This window comes from Cucurbita pepo, chromosome 1 (assembly GCF_057944985.1).
Source record: "Cucurbita pepo subsp. pepo isolate OVF chromosome 1, ASM5794498v1, whole genome shotgun sequence".
In the NCBI taxonomy this organism is placed as follows: Eukaryota; Viridiplantae; Streptophyta; class Magnoliopsida; order Cucurbitales; family Cucurbitaceae; genus Cucurbita; species Cucurbita pepo.
This window is the reverse complement of record NC_141798.1, coordinates 255,980-274,412: the sequence shown is the minus strand read 5'-3', so window position 1 is coordinate 274,412 and position 18,433 is coordinate 255,980. Positions and strand designations below refer to the sequence as shown.

Here is an 18,433-nt window from a genome sequence, read left to right as displayed (position 1 = left end):
AGATAATTGAGTCTTTTAATTATGTATACAGAATTAACGATAATTTGAAGGTCAAATCTCCGACAAGGTCACTGCAAATTTGGCGTTTTTCAGTGTCCTCAAAATCCTTCTTGTCTTTTTGTGTCTGTTGTGTTCCATACACACACAAAATAATAATAATAATAATAATAATAATAATAATAATAATAATAATAATAATAATAATAATAATAATAATAATAATAATAATATCTGTTATAAAATAAAAAATTGTATTTAAAAATCAAATTTAGAGTTGAAGTAAATGAAAATGAGTGGGGTCGCTATCAAACTGGTTTGGAGGGGTGGAAAGAAGTGTAAGGTTAGGGGAGGGATGTGAAGAATTTAAAGAAACTAATGCTTGGATCTATGCCCGTGATTAACGCCTTCACCAATTCCCATTTTTTAGTAACCTCCCAATAAAACTATTATATAATTACATAAAATACAAAATTAAACTTGAAATTTTGATAAAATATTCTTTTAAAATTTTCATTTTCTTTGTTGATATTTTGTTAATAATTATAAAATTCTACGAGAAATTGAATAATGTGCGAGAGCACGTCTAATAAAATGAGAACATAAGCATAGCTCAAATAGTAGAAAGTATATATTATGGATGAAATCAAGAAGTCTAAGATTATAATATATTTGTTGAGAGGGAAGTTAATGTATGGCCTTAATTGAATTTTCAAACTTTGGCTTCTTTGTTTGACCAAAAAAAGGAAACCAGTTTTTAAGGCATCAAACAAAGTGTTGTATATTATAAGATTGTGTGTTATACGCCACACCCACCGCCTATCTTCTTCGCTCATTCCCTCTTGGGCGCCATGGGAAACGCGTTTGGAGGTAAGAAGACAGTGAAGGTGATGAAGGTCACCGGGGAGACCATGAAGCTAAACACCCCGGTTCAAGCCGGAGATGTTGTGAAAGATTATCCCGGCTTCGTTGTGCTGGATTCGGAGGCCGTGAAGCACTACGGTGTCCGCGCAAAGCCGTTGGAACCCCACCAAAACCTCAGCAGGAAGCGCCTCTATTTTCTGGTGGACCTGCCTAAGCTTCCAAACCAACCGGTAATCAAATTACAAACTTAACTAATTAATATCTCTACGTTTAACCCTTTTATTAATATTTTTAATACAGCCACCACGCCGCATACGTTCCGCAATCCACATGAGCGCCAAGGACAGGCTGGAGAGTTTGATGCTGGCACGCCGCTCCGCATCAGACCTAACTATCATGAAACCAAAGAGTGTGTTGGCGGAGGAGGACGCCGGGGAGGGGTCTTCGGGAGCGGGAACCACACGGCTGAAGGTGAGGCTGCCGAGGGCGGAGGTGGAGAAACTGTTGAAGGAAAGCAAAGATAAGGGAGAGGCGGCGGAGAAGATCGTGGGACTGTACGGACTTTACATGGATAAAACCACACAAAGTGCCTCCAAAAATGCTCCAGAAGAGGAGAAGGAGGATGGCATCAAGCCACGTGAGGTGCGTATGCCTTTTACTTTTTTTTTATCTTTTATTATTATTATTATTATTATTATTATTGCATTTTACTTTAATTAAATTTATAATTCACTTTTAGTGATTTAAATGGATGACCCCAAGTTGACTCACTCACTATCCAATGTTTTTTTTTTTCTTTTTGCCAAAACCACGTCAACATCTTATTATAAATATCCATACAATATTATACCTTCAAATTTGTTTCTTTTTAGAAAATATGTTGACGAGTTCCTAAATGATATTTAAATTGACTATTTTTAATGATTATTAATTTTCAAAATAATAAAAATATATAATTATTTAAAGTTATTTATCTTTTAGATAATCTCCATAGTAATATCATTTATAGTATTTAATAAAATTAGGTTGCCAAAAGTTGAGTCTCACTATCAGATTAGTCCCTTTTGATTTGGTTATTTGGTTATTTGGTTAGTGCTTGGTGTTCTAACCCATTAATTAGTGTAACTTATCTTTAATTATTGGAGTTTGAATTTTCATCTAATTTTATTTTTCAAAATTAATAAAGTTCTTTTACAATTTGAAATTATTTAATGAAAATAAATAAATCTAAAAATAATTATCAACTATTCTCATTTAATTAGTGTTTTTGTCTTCAAATCCCGTTAATGCCAATCTTTTTCTTAGCCTAACCATCTTTGTTTTACATAATTATTTTTTCTACTAAATATGTACCAAAATGAATCTAAATTTTTAATTTAACTTTTTTTTTTTCAATAGTAAAAAAATAAATAAATAATAGTTAGATATCAATCAAATTCATTAAATAGATAGTGTGGGGCCATTAATTGCTCAACTTTTTTTTGTAGAATTTTCTTCCTTCGTATAATAGACGCAACCTTTTCTTTCCCCTAATTATTATTAATATAATTTTGTAAAATCGAAAACTATCATTAATGAAATTTAATATCATTTATTAGTTTATTTCTTCATTCTTTTCCCTCCTACTATTTATGACAAAAATTTTCTAATATTTTTAAATCATAAAAAAAATAGAATTATATAAATTTTTTTTAAAAAAGAATGAGTTGAAAATGCAGAAGCGACGTGTAAGTTTCATGACGACAATGGAAGCAGGGACTGAAATTGCAGTGGCATCTTAATTTTCGAGAAGAACAAGATTCATGAATAAGTATATTGAAGTAATAGAAGTGCTACGTTATGACTTTTACTTCAATTTAAAATATTTGAATCTTGTACGAGCTTGCTTTTGTAGAATATACATAGGTTTACCGCTCCTTGAAGAACTCAGTATGTATTTATTAGTTAACTTCATCATCATACATATGTAGCTATCTATGTTGTGCACGATAATCATTTTTGGCTGAATCTATGGTTTAATGTTCCTCCTTATTTTCACTCAACATGAGAAAATGAATGAGGAACAGTGAGAAAACTGAAAAAATGTTGTTACGAGAAGGAACTGGACAATGAAAAAGGGGGGAAAATAGAGTGAGAAAGTCCAAGTATTCCCAAACAGTAGCTTCTTGTTATAACACAAATTTGTTAAATGAATTTATACACACTTGTACAATATAATGAAGGAATGAAGTAAACAGATTCAAGGAAAGTGGCCATCGTTAGCCATTCATCCCTAATTCCTTGTTAACACAATCAAACAGAAGAAGGAGCTGAAAATGTAATGGGGAACTCAAAGTGGGAAAAATATGGAAAATGCTTGTTCAGAAATCCACACCTTTTCTATAGCTGCTGTAGTTTTCCAAGATGTTCCAACAGTGAGGTAGCCTTCCTTTTTGCTCTCTCTGTGCCGCTCTTGGAGAGTTCAGTCAGCGGAATCTTAGCCCCAAGCCTACTTATGCAACAAAGGTTGTCGGTATCTCGTTTACATAGAGCAAGCAAAATAGCAGCAGCATTTTCTTTGTTGCGAGCCAATCCAGTCCTCAGCAGATCTATTAGAACAGGTATGGTACTGGCTTTCACCATGGCTACTTTTGCTTCTTGATGGCTGGCTAGGACCGACATTATCGTGAGAGCTTCGTCGACCATGGAGTTACCTGAGACGTTGAGCATCCTTAATAGAGCTGGGATGATCCCTGCCCTCACAGCCCTTCCCTTATTCCCCTGATAAATACACAAATTAAATAGTGCGGTTGCAGCATCCTTTTTCCCTCTTGGGCTTCCAGTTTCAAGTAAATCCACAAGAGCCGGAGTGGCCCCAGAAGCACCAATGATTATCCTATTTTCATCAGCAAGAGACAAGCTGAAAAGTGTAGCTGCTGCATTTTCTCTCGCTTCCATGCTCCCAACTCTCAGAACTTGGACAATGGAAGGTACTGCACCAGCAAGCATAATCAATCCCTTGTTGTTCTCATATATTGAAAGGTTGAGAATGGAAGTAACTGCATTCTCTTGTATTAAAACATCATCAGCAGTTAACAAATTGACCAAATTTGGTATTGCTCCTGCTTCAGCTATCAGAATTCTATTATCCGTGCTTCTTTTTGATAGAGATCGAATTTCGGTCACAGAAGCTCTCTGCTCCGCGATCGAATGGCTAGTTAGCTTGCGCACCAGAGTTTCAATGGCTGCCATCTCCTCACACACATCACGGAATGATCCATCACACTTTTTGATCTTTCCATTGGTTAATCCTGTCGGTTGCTCAATATTGTGATCAACACACCATTGAGTAATAAGACTTCGCAGTACATAATTTGGGGTGAGAGTCAAGTTTTGGAGTTTCTGCTGAGTTTTGGGACAAGTAGTATTCCCACAATCTATCCACCTTTGCACATAAGATCTCTCATACGTCTGTGTTGTTAGAAAGAGAACTATTAGAAAAGGCATAAAAGAATCCAAGTTTCTTCAACACTAAGCTCAAATTCATCAAAGGGTAAATTTCTATTTTGGTCCCTATACTTTAAAAGTTAAAATGGAATGAGTTCCAAGTATAAGGGACCAAAATGATAATAGAATTCAAAAGAAATATCTAAGTAATCATTATCATAGAATTCAACTAAGCATACCTGTCCTGTGGACACAATAACAGGATCCCTCATTATTTCCAGGGAAATGGGGCATAAAAAATCATCAGGTATTGAAACTCCATCTGAGTTCTTCACCTGATCTCCACTCTTCTTGGTAGAGTCATCCTGTCCATCAGAACAAGCCTCTGAGGGGGATGGAAGTTTCTTCTCAAGTCCTTCGAAAATCAGCTGATCCACAGCATTATTCGTGAAGCCTCTGCAATTTGGGAATTCATCAAATTTCACTGTAATCTCATGATCAACAACACCATTCTCCTCAACATCAAAGTTATCAGCCCAGTTGTTCAGATTCAACATATCCATGTTTTTCTTTAGCAACTGAGATTGAACAACTGAAGGAGGAATTGCGGTCAGAGAGCCATATTTTTCTGCTGCTCTTCTCAACTGAGCTCTCACTAATTCAACCTACAGAATCAATAGAAGATTTTAGAGTATGCTCAGAATTTGAAAAGTCAAAAACTAGTTTTGTACTTTTTTTCGTCGAAGCCTACCTGTTCTTGAACTTCCTCTGATATATCAAAGCGATCATAAGGAAGATTTCCCAAAGCCTTCTCTAACTTCAGCGTCACACATTGGAATTGGAAGAGTATCTTCCTGGTAACTTCCTCCTTAAAATTAAAACGTAGACAAATTTCAGAAAAGGTAAATTTGGACTTATCAACACCATCCCATTATTGATTCAACAAGAAGAAGATTGGCAAACATCTTAGAAACATTCATGAACGTCAATGTCTGAAATAACGAGTATGATCAAATGGCTACGATCTGCAACTAAACACCTGTGCCGTGGAGATCGTAACAGAACTAACTATGAACACTGATCAATAACCCAGTAATCTAGCGATCTTGTCTTTCCTCATTCTAGATTCTTGATTCGTCTAACTAACACCGTGTACACGACAGATAATAAGTCCATCCAAAAGTAGCATATGTGAAAGCGGTGCCACAGCATTCAAAGTTAAAGTTCATCACAGTTGTCCTCCGAATGACAAAAATCAACATCATCAAAATTTTGTAGAGAAACTAACACCACTAGTGAATGAAAATCAGTAATCAAACATAAGATCGTGAGAAACAAGTGGCCGTTCATTCAATCAGTAGCTCCATAAAGCACAACTTCGAAGCGGAAAGCTATGTTACTAACCAGAAGAAAGTGAAGTGAAATTTAGTTTTAGATGAATGCAGGAGACTGAAAATGATAATAAACACCATCAAGTTGAGATACTACTCTTCAAATTCCTCAAGCTGCTAATTCATCTCCCCCCTCCCAATTTCAACAGAAGTCCAACAGAAAATTAAAAGAAAATTAGACAAAGCGCGTACAGAAGAAGAACTGCAGGACCGGAAAGTCGAGGCGATGAAAACAAGGCGTTTAGTATCCTTCAATGCTGCCACCAAATCACACAGCCACGGACTCGGAGATGAATCACTCCCAGAAGAAGAAGAAGAAGAAGAAGAAGAGCAAGATGTATGAACAGGTCGAAATTGGACGCCATTAAATTCTCTGATTTCCTCAAACAAATGCGTCAAAAGCACGATCCGACGCACGAGATCGGTGCAATCCTTTTTGAAAACCTTTAGACTGTTCGTCCCCGCCGACATTCGAACAACATCTCGAACAAAGTCCAGTAGAGCCACATCTGGTGGACTGTCGCTGTCGCTGGCCACAAATCCGGCCATTATTCCGTCCAAAACTGCCGGCAATTACACAATGTATATGGGTTTATCTTCAGAGAGAGTTGAGGTCTTGTAGAAAACGGAAAAAATGGAAGAAATTTTGGGAGAGAGAGTCTTAAGGTATGAACCAATAGAAAATGAGGGAGAAGAAAACGAAGAGGGTACAGTTGGAAAAAGAATAAAATGATATATATATATATATAAAATATAAATGTTGAGAAAGTCATAATTTATTTTCTATTAAATTATTTTTTCTATAAAACTCCTAAATTTATAATTTAACTTAAAATAATGTTGAAATTATTGAGTCCAATAAATTAAAATTAGGTTTATCTCCCTCTAAACCCCAATTATTTGATTGTGACAATGGTTGAAACAAATTTTATAACATGTATGCAAGTAATGTTGTTTTAAATATATAATTGATACTTATTCATTTGTTTTTAAAAACACTAATATTTGAATCCCTATCAAAAAAAAAAAAAAAAAAAAAAAAAAAAAAAAAACAGCTTAATTTGTTTTAGAAAATATTTTCTCCAATTTTATGCTACAATATTGAAAAGAATATAAAATTGTTAAATTACAAATTGGATTTCTTTGGCTTCAATAAAGTTTGAATTTAGTTAAATAAAACTTTCTTCCATAACTCTTATATGGTACTATGTATTAGTAGTGGCCTGTACTAATGTTTTTTTTTTTTTTTTTGTTGATATTAAGAAAGGGAGATTTAGGTGAGAGTTAAAAAGAGTTGGGAGAAAATGATGGGGGAACGTTAGAAAGAATTGGCGAGAAACAAGGAGAAACAAACATGTTTCTTTTTTGTTGTTTGTTTGTGCAATCCACTCACTCAGCTGAATTCTAATATTAAGCATCATCATCCACTATATTTATCCTCTCCCCTCAACCTTTCCCTTCCCACATTTCTCTGCGAAGAAACAAAAAAAAAAAAACAAACATGTCATCTTTGATCATACCGCCCGTCCTAACTTCACCTCAGGACGATGCTGCCCAACTTCACCGTGCCTTCAAAGGAAAGATTCTACTTCTTTTCTTCTAGTTTCCACTTCTTCTTCTTCTTATTGCGCCTCCTAAATAATTCCATCCATGCAGGCTTTGGCTGTGACACTGCTGCAGTTGTCAACATTCTTGCACATCGAGATGCAACCCAACGTGCTCTCATTCAACGTGAATACAAAGCCATGTATTCCAAGGGTCTCATCAAACACTTGAAATCTGAGCTTAGTGGTAACCTTGAGGTCCGTGTAGATTCATTCGGCTTCTTGGGATTTAGATTCATTCCCTCATTTATTTATTTATTTATTTATTTATTTGCAGAAAGCCGTTTTACTATGGATGTATGATCCGGCAAGCCGAGATGCTGTCATAATAAAGGAGGCTTTATGTGGAGAAACTGTTCATCTCAGACGTGCCACTGAAGTAATGTGTTCTCGTACCTCAACTCAACTTCAGCAGCTTCGACAACTTTACTTGTCCATGTTCCAATCCTACATCGAACATGATATTCAAAATGTTGCTTCCGGGGATCACAAGAAGGTTATATGCATATAATCTTCCCTTCAATACTTTCACAAACCTTCATTTTGATTGCTTATGTTTGATTTTATTGATTTGATTGGCAGCTACTATTGGCTTACGTTAGTAAACCACGGTATGAAGGTCCTGAAATTGACGGCGACATGGTAGCCAAGGATGCAGAGGCTCTGTATAAAGCAGGGGAGAAAAGATGGGGTACTGATGAGGACAAGTTTATACAGATCTTTAGTGAAAGAAGCAGGGCTCATCTTGCTGCTGTTAGCTCTACTTATAAGAACTTATATGGGAACTCTTTGAAAAAGGTGCCATTTATTTATTACTATTCCAATCTTCGGGTTTTACAGTAATCTAAGGATTTTAGATCAACACAAACAAACACCAAAACATATTTGCAGGCAATAAAGAACGAAACTTCAGGGTATTTTGAATTTGGGCTTCAAACAATCGTGCGGTGTGCTGAGAATCCTGGGTTGTACTTTGCAAAGGTATTTTCTTTTTTGAACTTTAGTTGCAGTTAAGCATTGAAGAACATGTTGATTGAGACTGTTTGATTATAGATATTGTACAAGGCAATGAAGGGGTTGGGAACAGATGATACCACACTGATAAGGATAATTGTGACAAGAGCTGAGATAGATATGCAGTATATAAAGACAGAATACCACAGGAAGTATAAGAAAACGCTGCATGATGCTGTTCGTTCAGAGACATCAGGAAGTTACAAGGATTTTCTTCTTTCCTTGTTGGGCTAGGATATTATCATTACACAACAATTATAAATGTGTAATTTTTGTTGAGTATTCATCATGGTTTTGTTTTAGTTTGTAGTAATAAATGTGTATGAAGATCCAATGTTACACATATACACGAAACAACAATTGTTGTATGAGCTTTTCAAGTGTCATAAATGATTGGTTTGTGCCATAATTATAAGCCAAAGGGACTACTCTTGCGATGTTCAGAGAAGCCTGAGTCAACTTTGCAGGGAATAAGTTGGCTAAGAGATATTCTTTGTTGAGAGTCTTCCATGCTTGAGAAATTTTGTTCGTAACATGATGGTGTGTGGCTCCATGGGAGATGCTTGGATGCTCATTCATGTAGTATTTTGCATATGATCCATCTCGCCCCACTTGCTTCTCGTCCTGCGCACGTGTAAATGCATGCTGGTTTATGTTCGACCATTAAAATCAATCGTCATAAATTCTAACTTTTTCCAAATCCTAAAGAGAGGCTTTGTTGAGGCACTGAAAAGGAACTCTATAGATAATCGTGCTTTGTTGAGCCACCAAAAATGTCTGGACCATCTAAATTTTGAATAGTAATTTGAATTCTTGACATGGGTCGTTACTGTTTTAAACGGTGAATGCGTGGTCAAAGTTGGGTAAGTTTATTTTACCTTTGCACTGCCCATGTCATCACAGAGTCGAAGTATGATGGCAGTAGATGAAATAATGTCTGAATCATCTTCCAAAAGCTCTGCAGTTTGGTGGCTTATTTGTTGGCCTAATAGAAAGAAAACATGTACTAAAATAACGTGGATGCCAGTGCTAACAATGCCATTCCTCAAATATTCCTCTGCACTTGGTGAATATCCACAACTCATCCATTCAGTTTCCACTAAGAAGGCCTTGCATAATTTGCCCCACTGCACACAAACGTCAAAACACAACTTTGGGTGACATTATAGAGATCAAACTTGATCCAACAAGTTAAAAATACATACCGCTTTACTTAAGAAACCAATGGGATTCCAGCCATGCTTCTTATAGATCATGGAGCTTATATCATTGGTAACTTCAAATAGAGATTTTAAACAAACTCCCATGCAATCAGGCAATGTTTTAGCAGCACCCAAATCCCATCTACAATGTAGTGAACAATGTTGATTTTAATAGCATGAAATTTCTTATGACATAAGCGACGAATATGGGTTCCAACCTGCAGACAGCTTCAGTGAAGAGGGTGAGTTCATTAAGGTTTCCAAATACATCAAAAAGGTCATCAATGAGAAACACAAAAGAGATGGTCTTTCCAAGTTGGAGTCTTTGTTGGGAATAGCATGAATCTACGAGACAAACTACCGAGGCCATGTACCATTTAATAGGTTCATCTCTTGCAAACTTCAACTCTTTTGCCAAGCCTGTTTCTTTCCACCATCTATAATTAACAGAACATCAAGAAACATGAGGAAGCATCTAAAGATTTTATTTTTTTTTTATTTTTTTTTTCTAATGAAGACAACAATATTATAGATAAACGTTATGTTACTTCAAGAACTGAACAAGTTCGTCTTGGTGTAACAGCTGAGCTGCATTGAAATCCATTTTGGCAACATCTTGCAAAACATGGATCCATTTGTTTGTGCTTTGAATGTCTCCAAAATAGGTAGGCACCATGAACTTAGCAACGCTTTTATGGTGGGGATGAGCTAAAGTGTTGCGCACAAAAGGGACCATATGATGATCAAGATGAGCAAGGCAATGAGTAAGGCCATGGGTGCTGAAAGTTTCAGCTTCTTCAAGTATGTCATCGCCATGCATGCATAGCTGTGAAGCTTCATATAAGCTCATCAGCCCATTCACGTTTTGTGTTAGCCCTTCGTTGAACTTTCCCTTGTTGTCCAAGAAAATTCTGAAACTATCTATTGGTTGAAATTATGAACAAAGATTAGAAAGAGTTAGATTGTGTTTAGGACGGGTAAGTAGCTCACTTGTCCTTTTAGTTGATATAATAGAGTAGTTGGTAGTGACCTGTGGACACGGGATAACCTTGTTGTCTCAAAAGTCGAAAGAGAAGAGAAGTATAATGAAGATTGGTGTCCTGTTGATGGTTGGATGAGGCGTATAGCCTTTGAAGAACAACTTGAATCTCCTGTTGGAAGTGGTAATCAATGCCAAGGCGTTGGGTGGCATCAATAAGGTTCAAGCATTCCAAGGAATAATCTCCAGTTTGGTGTCTCAATAAATGCCTTAAAATATCCAATTTAGCGGGAGCTTCAACAAGCCCAAGGCCATCCTACGCACATGAGTATCAATTCCAAGGACTTAGACAAGGAGTGCAGTTTAGATAGAGAGAAAATAGAAAGAAAGGAGAGAGTTACAAACATACAGCAAAGTTTAAGAGATTGAAGGAAGAAGAATCTGCATGAATGCTCCATTTTTTATCTCCAAAACCTGGTTTCTCAATAGGGTTCTTGAAAAGCCATGAATGGTTGTGAAAAGCTTTTGGAATCTTTGATTGAGACATTAAGGTTATTGGAGGAGGAGGAGGAAGAAAGAAGAGAAGGTTGGCCATTGCAACTTCTGATAAACTCGTCGATCTTGCACTTCTTATATAAAAAATGAATACACTTGCTCCTACAAGACCCTTGGGTCTGGCCTAACTTCTTTCCTTCCCTTCTGCCCAACCATGCTTCTAAGCTTCGACCTTTGTAATGACCCATGCCTACAATTTGGTATTTCATTTCGTATTTCATGGTCCCAACATTCGCCCACATCTTCTACAACATGGATACTTTACCTCTTGCTTTTTTAAGAGTGAGTAGCTCCACAGATTAACACCAATCCTCACAACATTCTTTATCCTTATCCTCACTCACATGCATCCATAAAAAATTTATAGGAGGCGGAAGCCATCTAAAATAGAATTGCTCTAAATTAAACAAATAAGATGTTTCTTAATCATCTTCTCACTCTTATTGTCTTGATTTATTCATAATATCCTTCTTTTATTAAGTAGATTGTCATTAGGCATGTATTTCCTTGATTTTGTTGTTTAGAGTTGTTCCATGGATTCAAAACTAAACATGCTTTGAATTCCTTTTTGGACTTGTTCCTTAATCCAAAATTACTCGTAAGAATGTAAGAATATAATACTGTAACTGCGATGGTCATAGTAGCTAAGCTGTAAGAAGATAAATAAACTTTAAATACTTAAATAAGCTAATAATAGAAGCCTGATTTTGAATAAATTAAAAAATAATTTTAGATGAATAGAAAGAAATCAGTTTTACCAAACAAATTAAACAGTTAAGATTGTTTCCAAGTCAGGTTAAAAAGTCAAATTAAATTGGTAATTCTTCCACATAATGTAAAATGTGTTTTATTTTAAAACAATTAAAAAAAAAAAAAAAAAAAAAAAAAAAGTCAAACACAGTTTTAATACGAAACAATCATATGCATATTGGTTAATTGAATCGTTTGAGTGTCTAAGGTAAATCGAGAAGACACGTAGGTATGGTGAAAGTTGTATACGTTAATTTATTACAAAAGTTAATGCCAAAAGGTAGGGCACAAGTTTATACGTTTACCCAAAGTATTATATTAAATAATCCATTAAAAAGGGAAGTGATAAGTACTAGGAACCGAGGGTGGGCGTAAAAAACAGATCAACAATCCATGACTCATTTCTTAAACTAAATCAAGTTGTGTGTTCTCGATTTTCAAAACATAAACCTCATGGACCTCGACTGTGATTTCATGTTTCACATCTTAGCTTTATGTTGGTATCCATATTTGTTAATATGTTAATTAACATCAAGATAACATTTCTTAATATGTGCTTACAACTTTGGTCTATGCTATGTATTAATAACTCTTGCCTAAGGTAACTAATGATATGATATGTATTAATTATTGGCCTAATACTCCGAATTGATATCGTTTGTAATACCATATTGGTTAATCAAAATGTTTAAAATGTGTTTACTATTTTAGTCTATGGTATGTATTAATAACTCTTACCTAAGGTAACAAATGATATGTATTAATTATTGGCCTATACTATGGTATGTATTAATAACTCTCGGTTATCATGCCTTGTGAAAATAATCCTTGTAAACGCAAACCTACTCATAAATTTATATTTACTATTGTGTCTTGGTTGTCGTACAACTCCGCCGTTTTATGGTATCGTACCATCGTGAACCATGCGCCCAGCCAAGACTTGCACGCAAAAGGCATTGTCCAAGGTAGCGAAGCTGTGATGCTCGTGGGTGGGTGGGGTTCAAAGCTTGAAAAGAAACAGTTAATTTGAACCGTTTCACAATTTCTGATTCAACCAAACATGTAATACTTAGACGTTTCGAGACGTTACTTAAGTTACAAATTTTGTAACTTGAATGGATGTGAAATGATAATTTAGTAACATTATGGTAGTGGCGGGTTACATGATACACACCATGTGTCGCAACAAAAATAATTATTTATAATCACACCTCAAACTAAACGATTATTAGTAATTGATTATCCAAAACACAAAATGTGTAATTCTTACCGCAATTCATCAATCATAATATGCTTATATTAAGTTCCAAAACGGTTATATTCATGATCAATAATGCATAACAACATACGGAACACAAACATATCCATAGTTTTAGAAAAAAAATAATAATTTAAGTTTCAATAGGAAGGTTCCTTTCAAAAAAAGAAGAAAAAGAGAATTTGTAACGATACAAGTTCACCGCTAGCTGATATTGTCTGCTTTGGCCGGTTACTTATCGCCATTAAACGCACGGTTTTAAAACGTGTTCACTATGGAGAGGGTGCAGCCCTACTCTAACCAGTGTCTCGCACCGTCCGATGGCTGGCTCTGATACCATTTGCAACAGGTCAAGCCCACTAGCTGTTATTGTCTGCTTTTATCCATTAAGTATTGTTGTCAGACTCACAGCTTTAAAACACGTTTGTGTATGAGAGGTTTCGACATCTTTTAAAAGAATATTTTGTTTCTCTCTCCAACCCTAAAATCTCACTATTCCTTAAGTCTAAATTGGATAGAGACAAACCCTACATTTAAAATACCTACAATCAAATAGTAACTAAACTTTGTGGTAATGGTGTAAATTGTTATGAAGATGTATTGTTATAAGTCTCATTTAGTTATGTGATGGTTCATATTTTCATTTATTTTGGTTATTAACTCTCATTTAGTTCATAACTCTTTTGGTTCATATTCTGTATATGAGAATTAGTATTGCTACGACTATATAAAAGATTGTCTAGTATGTTTTGAGATGTGGAGTCATTGTCATTTTGTATCTGCCAATTGAGAGAAAGTTTATAAAAGACTTTGTAGCGTGAGAGATACACTTTGTAAGCACTTTAGTTAGAGTGATCGGCTATCTCCCGTGGATGTAAGGCTCTTCAAACCAAGTAAATCTTTGTGTCTTTTTGTTTAATTTATGTTTGTGAGTGTGTGAGTACAATCGATCTTACTTCAAACTTGATAGTACAAGGTGGAGATACAGAGTTGCAACTTGATAGTACAACGCTTTAGGATTTCTTCAAACTAAGAGATTCTATTGTAGAAACTAAATATTTTGTTTTCCAAAATCCCTTAAAAGCATATTTTTATGTGTTGGGGGACCTATGACTGACATAATTTTATGGTGATTACATGTGAATATATATACTCGTTAGTTAGCTGTGAAGGTGAACAAAAGGGTTTAGTTCGCGTCATCTCCTTCTTTAATGTTATTGTTTGATTCGACCATTACGAATTAGTTCATAATTTTTTAGAATCAATTAGAGTGCGATACAAGCATTTATTTAAACATAGCATGGGATAGAAGCATTTATTTAACCATATAGTTGGTACATAGCATATAGTAGTATTGCATAGTTGATAGTAAGGAAGGCCCTCCCACTTAGACAAATGTTGGGCTCCCGGTCCCTACTTTCCTTCCATGAGATGGGCATCAATGTCTTTGGACATCTCCACAACAAACTCAAGCATACTATATGATTCCGGAATGTCTTTATGAAGTTTCTCATATTCCAAACTCCAATGAACCACACTTCCCCTACCCTTGGGAGTGGCTTGGATTGTAAACTTGAAGTTCTTATGATCCTTCAAAAGCTCTCCTTCAATCATTCTTAAAACAACCAGATTCTCATCCGCATCCACGGCTTCAACTAATTGCTTAGCTACTTTAGCCTTTCCATCTGCAGTTTAGCGCTACATTAAATTAATTAACATCCATTCTATGATACATGTATTGAAGTGAAAAAGAAGCAAAAGAAAACAAACCGTGAAAGTAGTTCCAGCAGATGATAGAACCAGCTTGGCCCCATTCACCCTTATGTAGTTCACAGCCTTGTACTTTGTCCCTGGAGGCGTTAGTGACATGGTATGGTCTCTTACAGAACATTTCATGAAACTTTGAAGCCGGAGATTTGATTTCAATGTCCGCCTGCAACTTTCCATACCCACACATTTCTGAGCACTTCAAGTTAGTTCAGAAAGCGATAATGTTTTGGTAACCCTACAAACTTTGACACTATTTATAAAGAGGATGTATATGTGACTCAATGAATTAGGATCATTGAATGTGGTGGTTAAAACAAACACACAAGGCATTTATGTTTGAAAGAAGTTTTGTGCTTTGCTGCGATTTATGTTTCCATATTGGGAATGCATCTAAAACTTGGTTCATAATTTTAAATTTGGTCCCAAGTTTTTATTACTTGGAGAAAAAAAAGTCTCCAGATTAGGTGCAAGTAGTTAATTAATGCTTTATTACTCCTCAGTAATTGAGGAATAATATAACCTCCAGGGCAATTATAATAAGTTTGTAGGAGACAATTTAGACCCACCTATTGTTGTAAAATTTATTTTGAATGGTCCTCCCAACTGTTCCATAATTTGAGTCATAATTTCATCATTGTTGACTGAATGTCCCAAACTTGGCTCCCACGTCTTGTACCAACTACAATCTCTCTCAATGTATTTTAAACATGCGATACAAGCATTTATTTAAACAAAGCATGCGATACAAGCATTTATTTAACCATATAGTTGGTACATCAAGCATTTATTTAAATATTAGCATATAGTAATATTGGATGGGCATCAATGTGTTGGGGCGCTCACAATCCCTACTTTCCTTCCATGAGATGGGCATCGATGTCTCTGGACATGCCCACCACAAACTCCAGCAGACTATATGCCTCTTGAATGTTTTCATGATGTTTCTCATATTCCAAAGTCCAATGAACCATACTTCCCTTACCCTTGGGAGTAGCTTGCATTGTAAACTTGAATTCTTTATGATTCTCCAAAAGGTCTCCTTCAATTTCTCTAAAAACAATCAGATTCTCATCATCATGCACAGCTTCAATTAAGTGCTTAGATACTCTAGCCTTTCCATCTGCAGTTTAGCGCTACATTCAATTAATTAATATCCATTCTATGATATATGTATTGAAGTAAAAAAGAAGAAAAACAGAAAACAAACCATGAAAGTAGTTCCAATAGATGACAGAACCAGCTTTGCCCCATTCGCCCTTATGTAGTTCACAGCTTTGTATTCTGTCCACCGAAGCGTTGCTGACATGGTATGGTCTCTTACAGAACATTTCATAAAACTTTGAAGGGGGAGACTTGATTTCAATGTCCGCCTGCAACTTTCCATACCCGGACATTTTTGAGCTGTCAGTTGATTTCAATGTTTTGCCAACCCTACAGACTTGGACACTATTTATAAACAGGATTTACTCCCAGAAGAGTGGATGTGTATGTCCCAAGTTTTTATTACTTGGAGAAAAAAAAAGTCTCCAGATTAGGTGTAAGTAATTAATTAATTAATTATTGCTTTATTACTCCTCACTAATTGCTGAATAATATAACCTCCAGGGCAATTATAATAACTTCTAAATCAAAAATTTTAACCTAACTATTTTTGTAAATTTTAAATCAACCTCCCCACTGTTCCATAATTTAAAATTAACTGAATGACCCAAAATAAAAGAGATTTCAAACTTTAGAAAAGAAAAAAAAAAAAATAATAAATATAGTTTTGGATAGAAATTTCAAACTTAAACAAAAATTAATTGGCTTATTTGTAGTTGTTGAGGGTATAATGCTTAGTTTATAAATTATCATGCTATTATCCCCCAATAAGTATAGTTGTTATACAAGTAATTAACACCCATAAATTTTTAGGGTTAGAATTATTAATAACATGAATTGTGGAAAAAATGTAAAATCTTGATCCAAAAGATACAGGAACACTGTGTATAAATAAACAAGTGTGGGAGTTTATTTGGTTGTTGGGTTAAGCTACAACTTTAATTTGTATCCTATATCAACAGGATGTCTCTGTTAGGGAAAGTGGAGGCTGATATTGAAATGAAAGCTCCAGCTTCAACGTTCTTCGAAATAATCCACAAGAATCCTCACCATCTTTCCAATGTTTCGGGAGACAAAGTAGAGGGTGTTAGGGAAAAGTTTGTTCTATCATCAACTGCTAGCGGAGGACTTGGACTCTTACATCCATGAGATTTTCCTCCAATTTTCCCATTCCTCGTAGAAAGAATGGGAAGTCGTGTTTTTATGGACTTCGGGGTTAGTAATGTTTTGGTGAAAGTCAATAAATGGCCGAGTTATGACCCTTCGTCATCCTATGTAATTCAACCTTGGGTTGGGTTGGTATTTACGTAAGAACTCACAGTTGTTTGGAGGTGCCAAGCCTCTCGAAGTGGGTGAAGAATGCCAGAAATTGATATCTCAATTTGTGAAGTAATGGGGGGTGAAAGGTTGGAAGATAAGGGTGTATGGGCTATTGATCTCTAGAAGTGGTTTGGATTTGACAAGTTGTTGGTAGACAAAAACAAGTGACCCACTATGGTTGCTCCAGACCCTCTTTGGGAATAAAAGTGCGACACTAAGCTTGTAAATAGGGCATTACCTCTCTTATGAGTTCAACAAGCACATGCCGACTCATTGGGCAACTAAAACAGATGTAATGGGTTTAAATATTGCACTCATGTCTCCCTCAAAACCATCAACAAATCTCATTGGATATATGAATATATTGATTCTAACCCATAAATAGAGTTTGAGAGTGGAGACCATATATCTTTTCAGCATCAGTGAAATTTGATTCCCGATATCTTAATGAATGATGACAAAAGAAGAACGGGATTACTAACACGAGCAATTAAGTTTAAATTATCCCAAATGTAGGTTTTAACAATTTGAAACTTTGTTGGGAATTTATGATCATAACAATTTGGAATTTAATTGAATGTAGTACATGTTTTCTTGATATTCATTATTACATAAATTTTCTAAAATTTAAAATTTAAGATCATATGACGTATATGGATTTGAAGAATCACCTATGTCGTTAGTGCGGTTGAAACGATCATGTTGAGCAATCCTATTATTAAGTTCAAATGAATGATTATTAACTTTTTCAAGAATGATAAAAACTTGTAATTATCATAGATCCATTGATTAAAAAGAAAAGGAACGTATAAAATGAAAAGTAGTCGTGTACTTGAATTAGTACGAATATGACAGTTTTAACTAATTTGTATATCATTTTTCCCCAAAACACCATAAATATGTTCCATAAAACTAATAATTTGGGGCATGTAATGGAATATAATGTTACAAGGGTAATAAATGAAAAGATAATTAGGAAACTATGATATGCATCTTGAATGATTTTAGAAAATGTGCGATTGGGTCTTCCAATTAAAATTGTATGTGCTATTCCACTATGGAGCATTCTAGCCACTAGAGTGAGCCCTTTTTGAGTGGCTCAAAATAGTTGACCTTCGCCTACGTTGGGAATCTATTACAACTAAGAAACCAAATTGTAGACAAGGAGATTTTGCCTTTAAAAGCTGCTTTTGGGATAATTT

The 18,433-nt window shown here is 35.3% G+C and overlaps 6 protein-coding genes across 7 annotated transcripts; 2 read left to right on the top strand and 4 right to left on the bottom strand.

The window, feature by feature from the left end:
• The first annotated feature begins 738 nt into the window (after nt 1-738).
• LOC111776640 (uncharacterized protein At1g66480) lies at nt 739-2,898 on the top strand. Its single transcript, XM_023656000.2, has 3 exons — nt 739-1,091; nt 1,162-1,503; nt 2,580-2,898. The coding sequence occupies exons 1-3, from the start codon at nt 849-851 to the stop codon at nt 2,640-2,642; spliced, it is 648 nt and encodes a 215-aa protein (XP_023511768.2). The 5' UTR covers nt 739-848; the 3' UTR covers nt 2,643-2,898.
• Nucleotides 2,899-3,006: 108 nt separating this feature from the next.
• On the bottom strand, nt 3,007-6,395 carry LOC111776624 (U-box domain-containing protein 11). Its single transcript, XM_023655999.2, has 4 exons — nt 5,871-6,395; nt 5,039-5,155; nt 4,527-4,952; nt 3,007-4,311 (listed from the first exon to the last, which is right to left on the bottom strand). The coding sequence occupies exons 1-4, from the start codon at nt 6,225-6,227 to the stop codon at nt 3,241-3,243; spliced, it is 1,971 nt and encodes a 656-aa protein (XP_023511767.2). The 5' UTR covers nt 6,228-6,395; the 3' UTR covers nt 3,007-3,240.
• Nucleotides 6,396-7,164: 769 nt separating this feature from the next.
• On the top strand, nt 7,165-8,667 carry LOC111778744 (annexin D5). Of its 2 annotated transcripts, XM_087119132.1 has the most exons (6): nt 7,165-7,253; nt 7,333-7,480; nt 7,560-7,778; nt 7,865-8,080; nt 8,174-8,263; nt 8,336-8,667. In XM_087119132.1, the coding sequence occupies exons 1-6, from the start codon at nt 7,180-7,182 to the stop codon at nt 8,528-8,530; spliced, it is 942 nt and encodes a 313-aa protein (XP_086975258.1). In that variant the 5' UTR covers nt 7,165-7,179; the 3' UTR covers nt 8,531-8,667. The 2 variants fall into 2 exon arrangements, with proteins under 2 accessions (XP_086975258.1, XP_086975226.1); XM_087119100.1 differs by having other exon boundaries at nt 7,169-7,480.
• On the bottom strand, nt 8,633-11,159 carry LOC111778733 ((3S,6E)-nerolidol synthase 1-like). Its single transcript, XM_087119159.1, has 7 exons — nt 10,887-11,159; nt 10,529-10,793; nt 10,047-10,419; nt 9,717-9,935; nt 9,502-9,640; nt 9,175-9,423; nt 8,633-8,920 (listed from the first exon to the last, which is right to left on the bottom strand). Exons 1-7 carry the CDS (start codon nt 11,070-11,072, stop codon nt 8,633-8,635), a joined length of 1,719 nt encoding a protein of 572 aa, XP_086975285.1. The 5' UTR covers nt 11,073-11,159.
• Nucleotides 11,160-14,324: 3,165 nt separating this feature from the next.
• Nucleotides 14,325-15,056, bottom strand: LOC111790849 (MLP-like protein 31). Its single transcript, XM_023671950.2, has 2 exons — nt 14,811-15,056; nt 14,325-14,725 (listed from the first exon to the last, which is right to left on the bottom strand). The coding sequence occupies exons 1-2, from the start codon at nt 14,995-14,997 to the stop codon at nt 14,454-14,456; spliced, it is 459 nt and encodes a 152-aa protein (XP_023527718.2). The 5' UTR covers nt 14,998-15,056; the 3' UTR covers nt 14,325-14,453.
• A 451-nt stretch (nt 15,057-15,507) lies between these two features.
• LOC111790856 (MLP-like protein 31) lies at nt 15,508-16,248 on the bottom strand. Its single transcript, XM_023671963.2, has 2 exons — nt 16,018-16,248; nt 15,508-15,930 (listed from the first exon to the last, which is right to left on the bottom strand). Exons 1-2 carry the CDS (start codon nt 16,202-16,204, stop codon nt 15,659-15,661), a joined length of 459 nt encoding a protein of 152 aa, XP_023527731.2. The 5' UTR covers nt 16,205-16,248; the 3' UTR covers nt 15,508-15,658.
• Nucleotides 16,249-18,433: the final 2,185 nt, after the last annotated feature.

Excerpts from the sequence above, each read along its gene's own strand:
- LOC111776640 (XM_023656000.2), top strand. The coding sequence starts at position 849 with ATGGGAAACGCGTTTGGAGGTAAGAAGACAGTGAAGGTGATGAAGGTC. Across the intron at positions 1,092-1,161 it reads CTAAGCTTCCAAACCAACCG|CCACCACGCCGCATACGTTC; the intron begins GTAATCAAATTA and ends TTTTTAATACAG. Across the intron at positions 1,504-2,579 it reads ATGGCATCAAGCCACGTGAG|AAGCGACGTGTAAGTTTCAT; the intron begins GTGCGTATGCCT and ends TTGAAAATGCAG.
- LOC111790849 (XM_023671950.2), bottom strand. The coding sequence starts at position 14,997 with ATGTGTGGGTATGGAAAGTTGCAGGCGGACATTGAAATCAAATCTCCG. Across the intron at positions 14,726-14,810 it reads CTGCTGGAACTACTTTCACG|ATGGAAAGGCTAAAGTAGCT; the intron begins GTTTGTTTTCTT and ends GCTAAACTGCAG.
- LOC111778733 (XM_087119159.1), bottom strand. The coding sequence starts at position 11,072 with ATGGCCAACCTTCTCTTCTTTCTTCCTCCTCCTCCTCCAATAACCTTA. Across the intron at positions 9,936-10,046 it reads GAACTTGTTCAGTTCTTGAA|ATGGTGGAAAGAAACAGGCT; the intron begins GTAACATAACGT and ends TGTTAATTATAG. Across the intron at positions 8,921-9,174 it reads ATGACATGGGCAGTGCAAAG|GACGAGAAGCAAGTGGGGCG; the intron begins GTAAAATAAACT and ends ACACGTGCGCAG.
- LOC111776624 (XM_023655999.2), bottom strand. The coding sequence starts at position 6,227 with ATGGCCGGATTTGTGGCCAGCGACAGCGACAGTCCACCAGATGTGGCT. Across the intron at positions 4,953-5,038 it reads CAGAGGAAGTTCAAGAACAG|GTTGAATTAGTGAGAGCTCA; the intron begins GTAGGCTTCGAC and ends TTGATTCTGTAG. Across the intron at positions 4,312-4,526 it reads TTATTGTGTCCACAGGACAG|ACGTATGAGAGATCTTATGT; the intron begins GTATGCTTAGTT and ends CTAACAACACAG.
- LOC111778744 (XM_087119100.1), top strand. The coding sequence starts at position 7,226 with ATGCTGCCCAACTTCACCGTGCCTTCAAAGGAAAGATTCTACTTCTTT. Across the intron at positions 7,779-7,864 it reads CTTCCGGGGATCACAAGAAG|CTACTATTGGCTTACGTTAG; the intron begins GTTATATGCATA and ends TTTGATTGGCAG. Across the intron at positions 8,081-8,173 it reads ATGGGAACTCTTTGAAAAAG|GCAATAAAGAACGAAACTTC; the intron begins GTGCCATTTATT and ends ACATATTTGCAG.
- LOC111790856 (XM_023671963.2), bottom strand. The coding sequence starts at position 16,204 with ATGTCCGGGTATGGAAAGTTGCAGGCGGACATTGAAATCAAGTCTCCC. Across the intron at positions 15,931-16,017 it reads CTATTGGAACTACTTTCATG|ATGGAAAGGCTAGAGTATCT; the intron begins GTTTGTTTTCTG and ends GCTAAACTGCAG.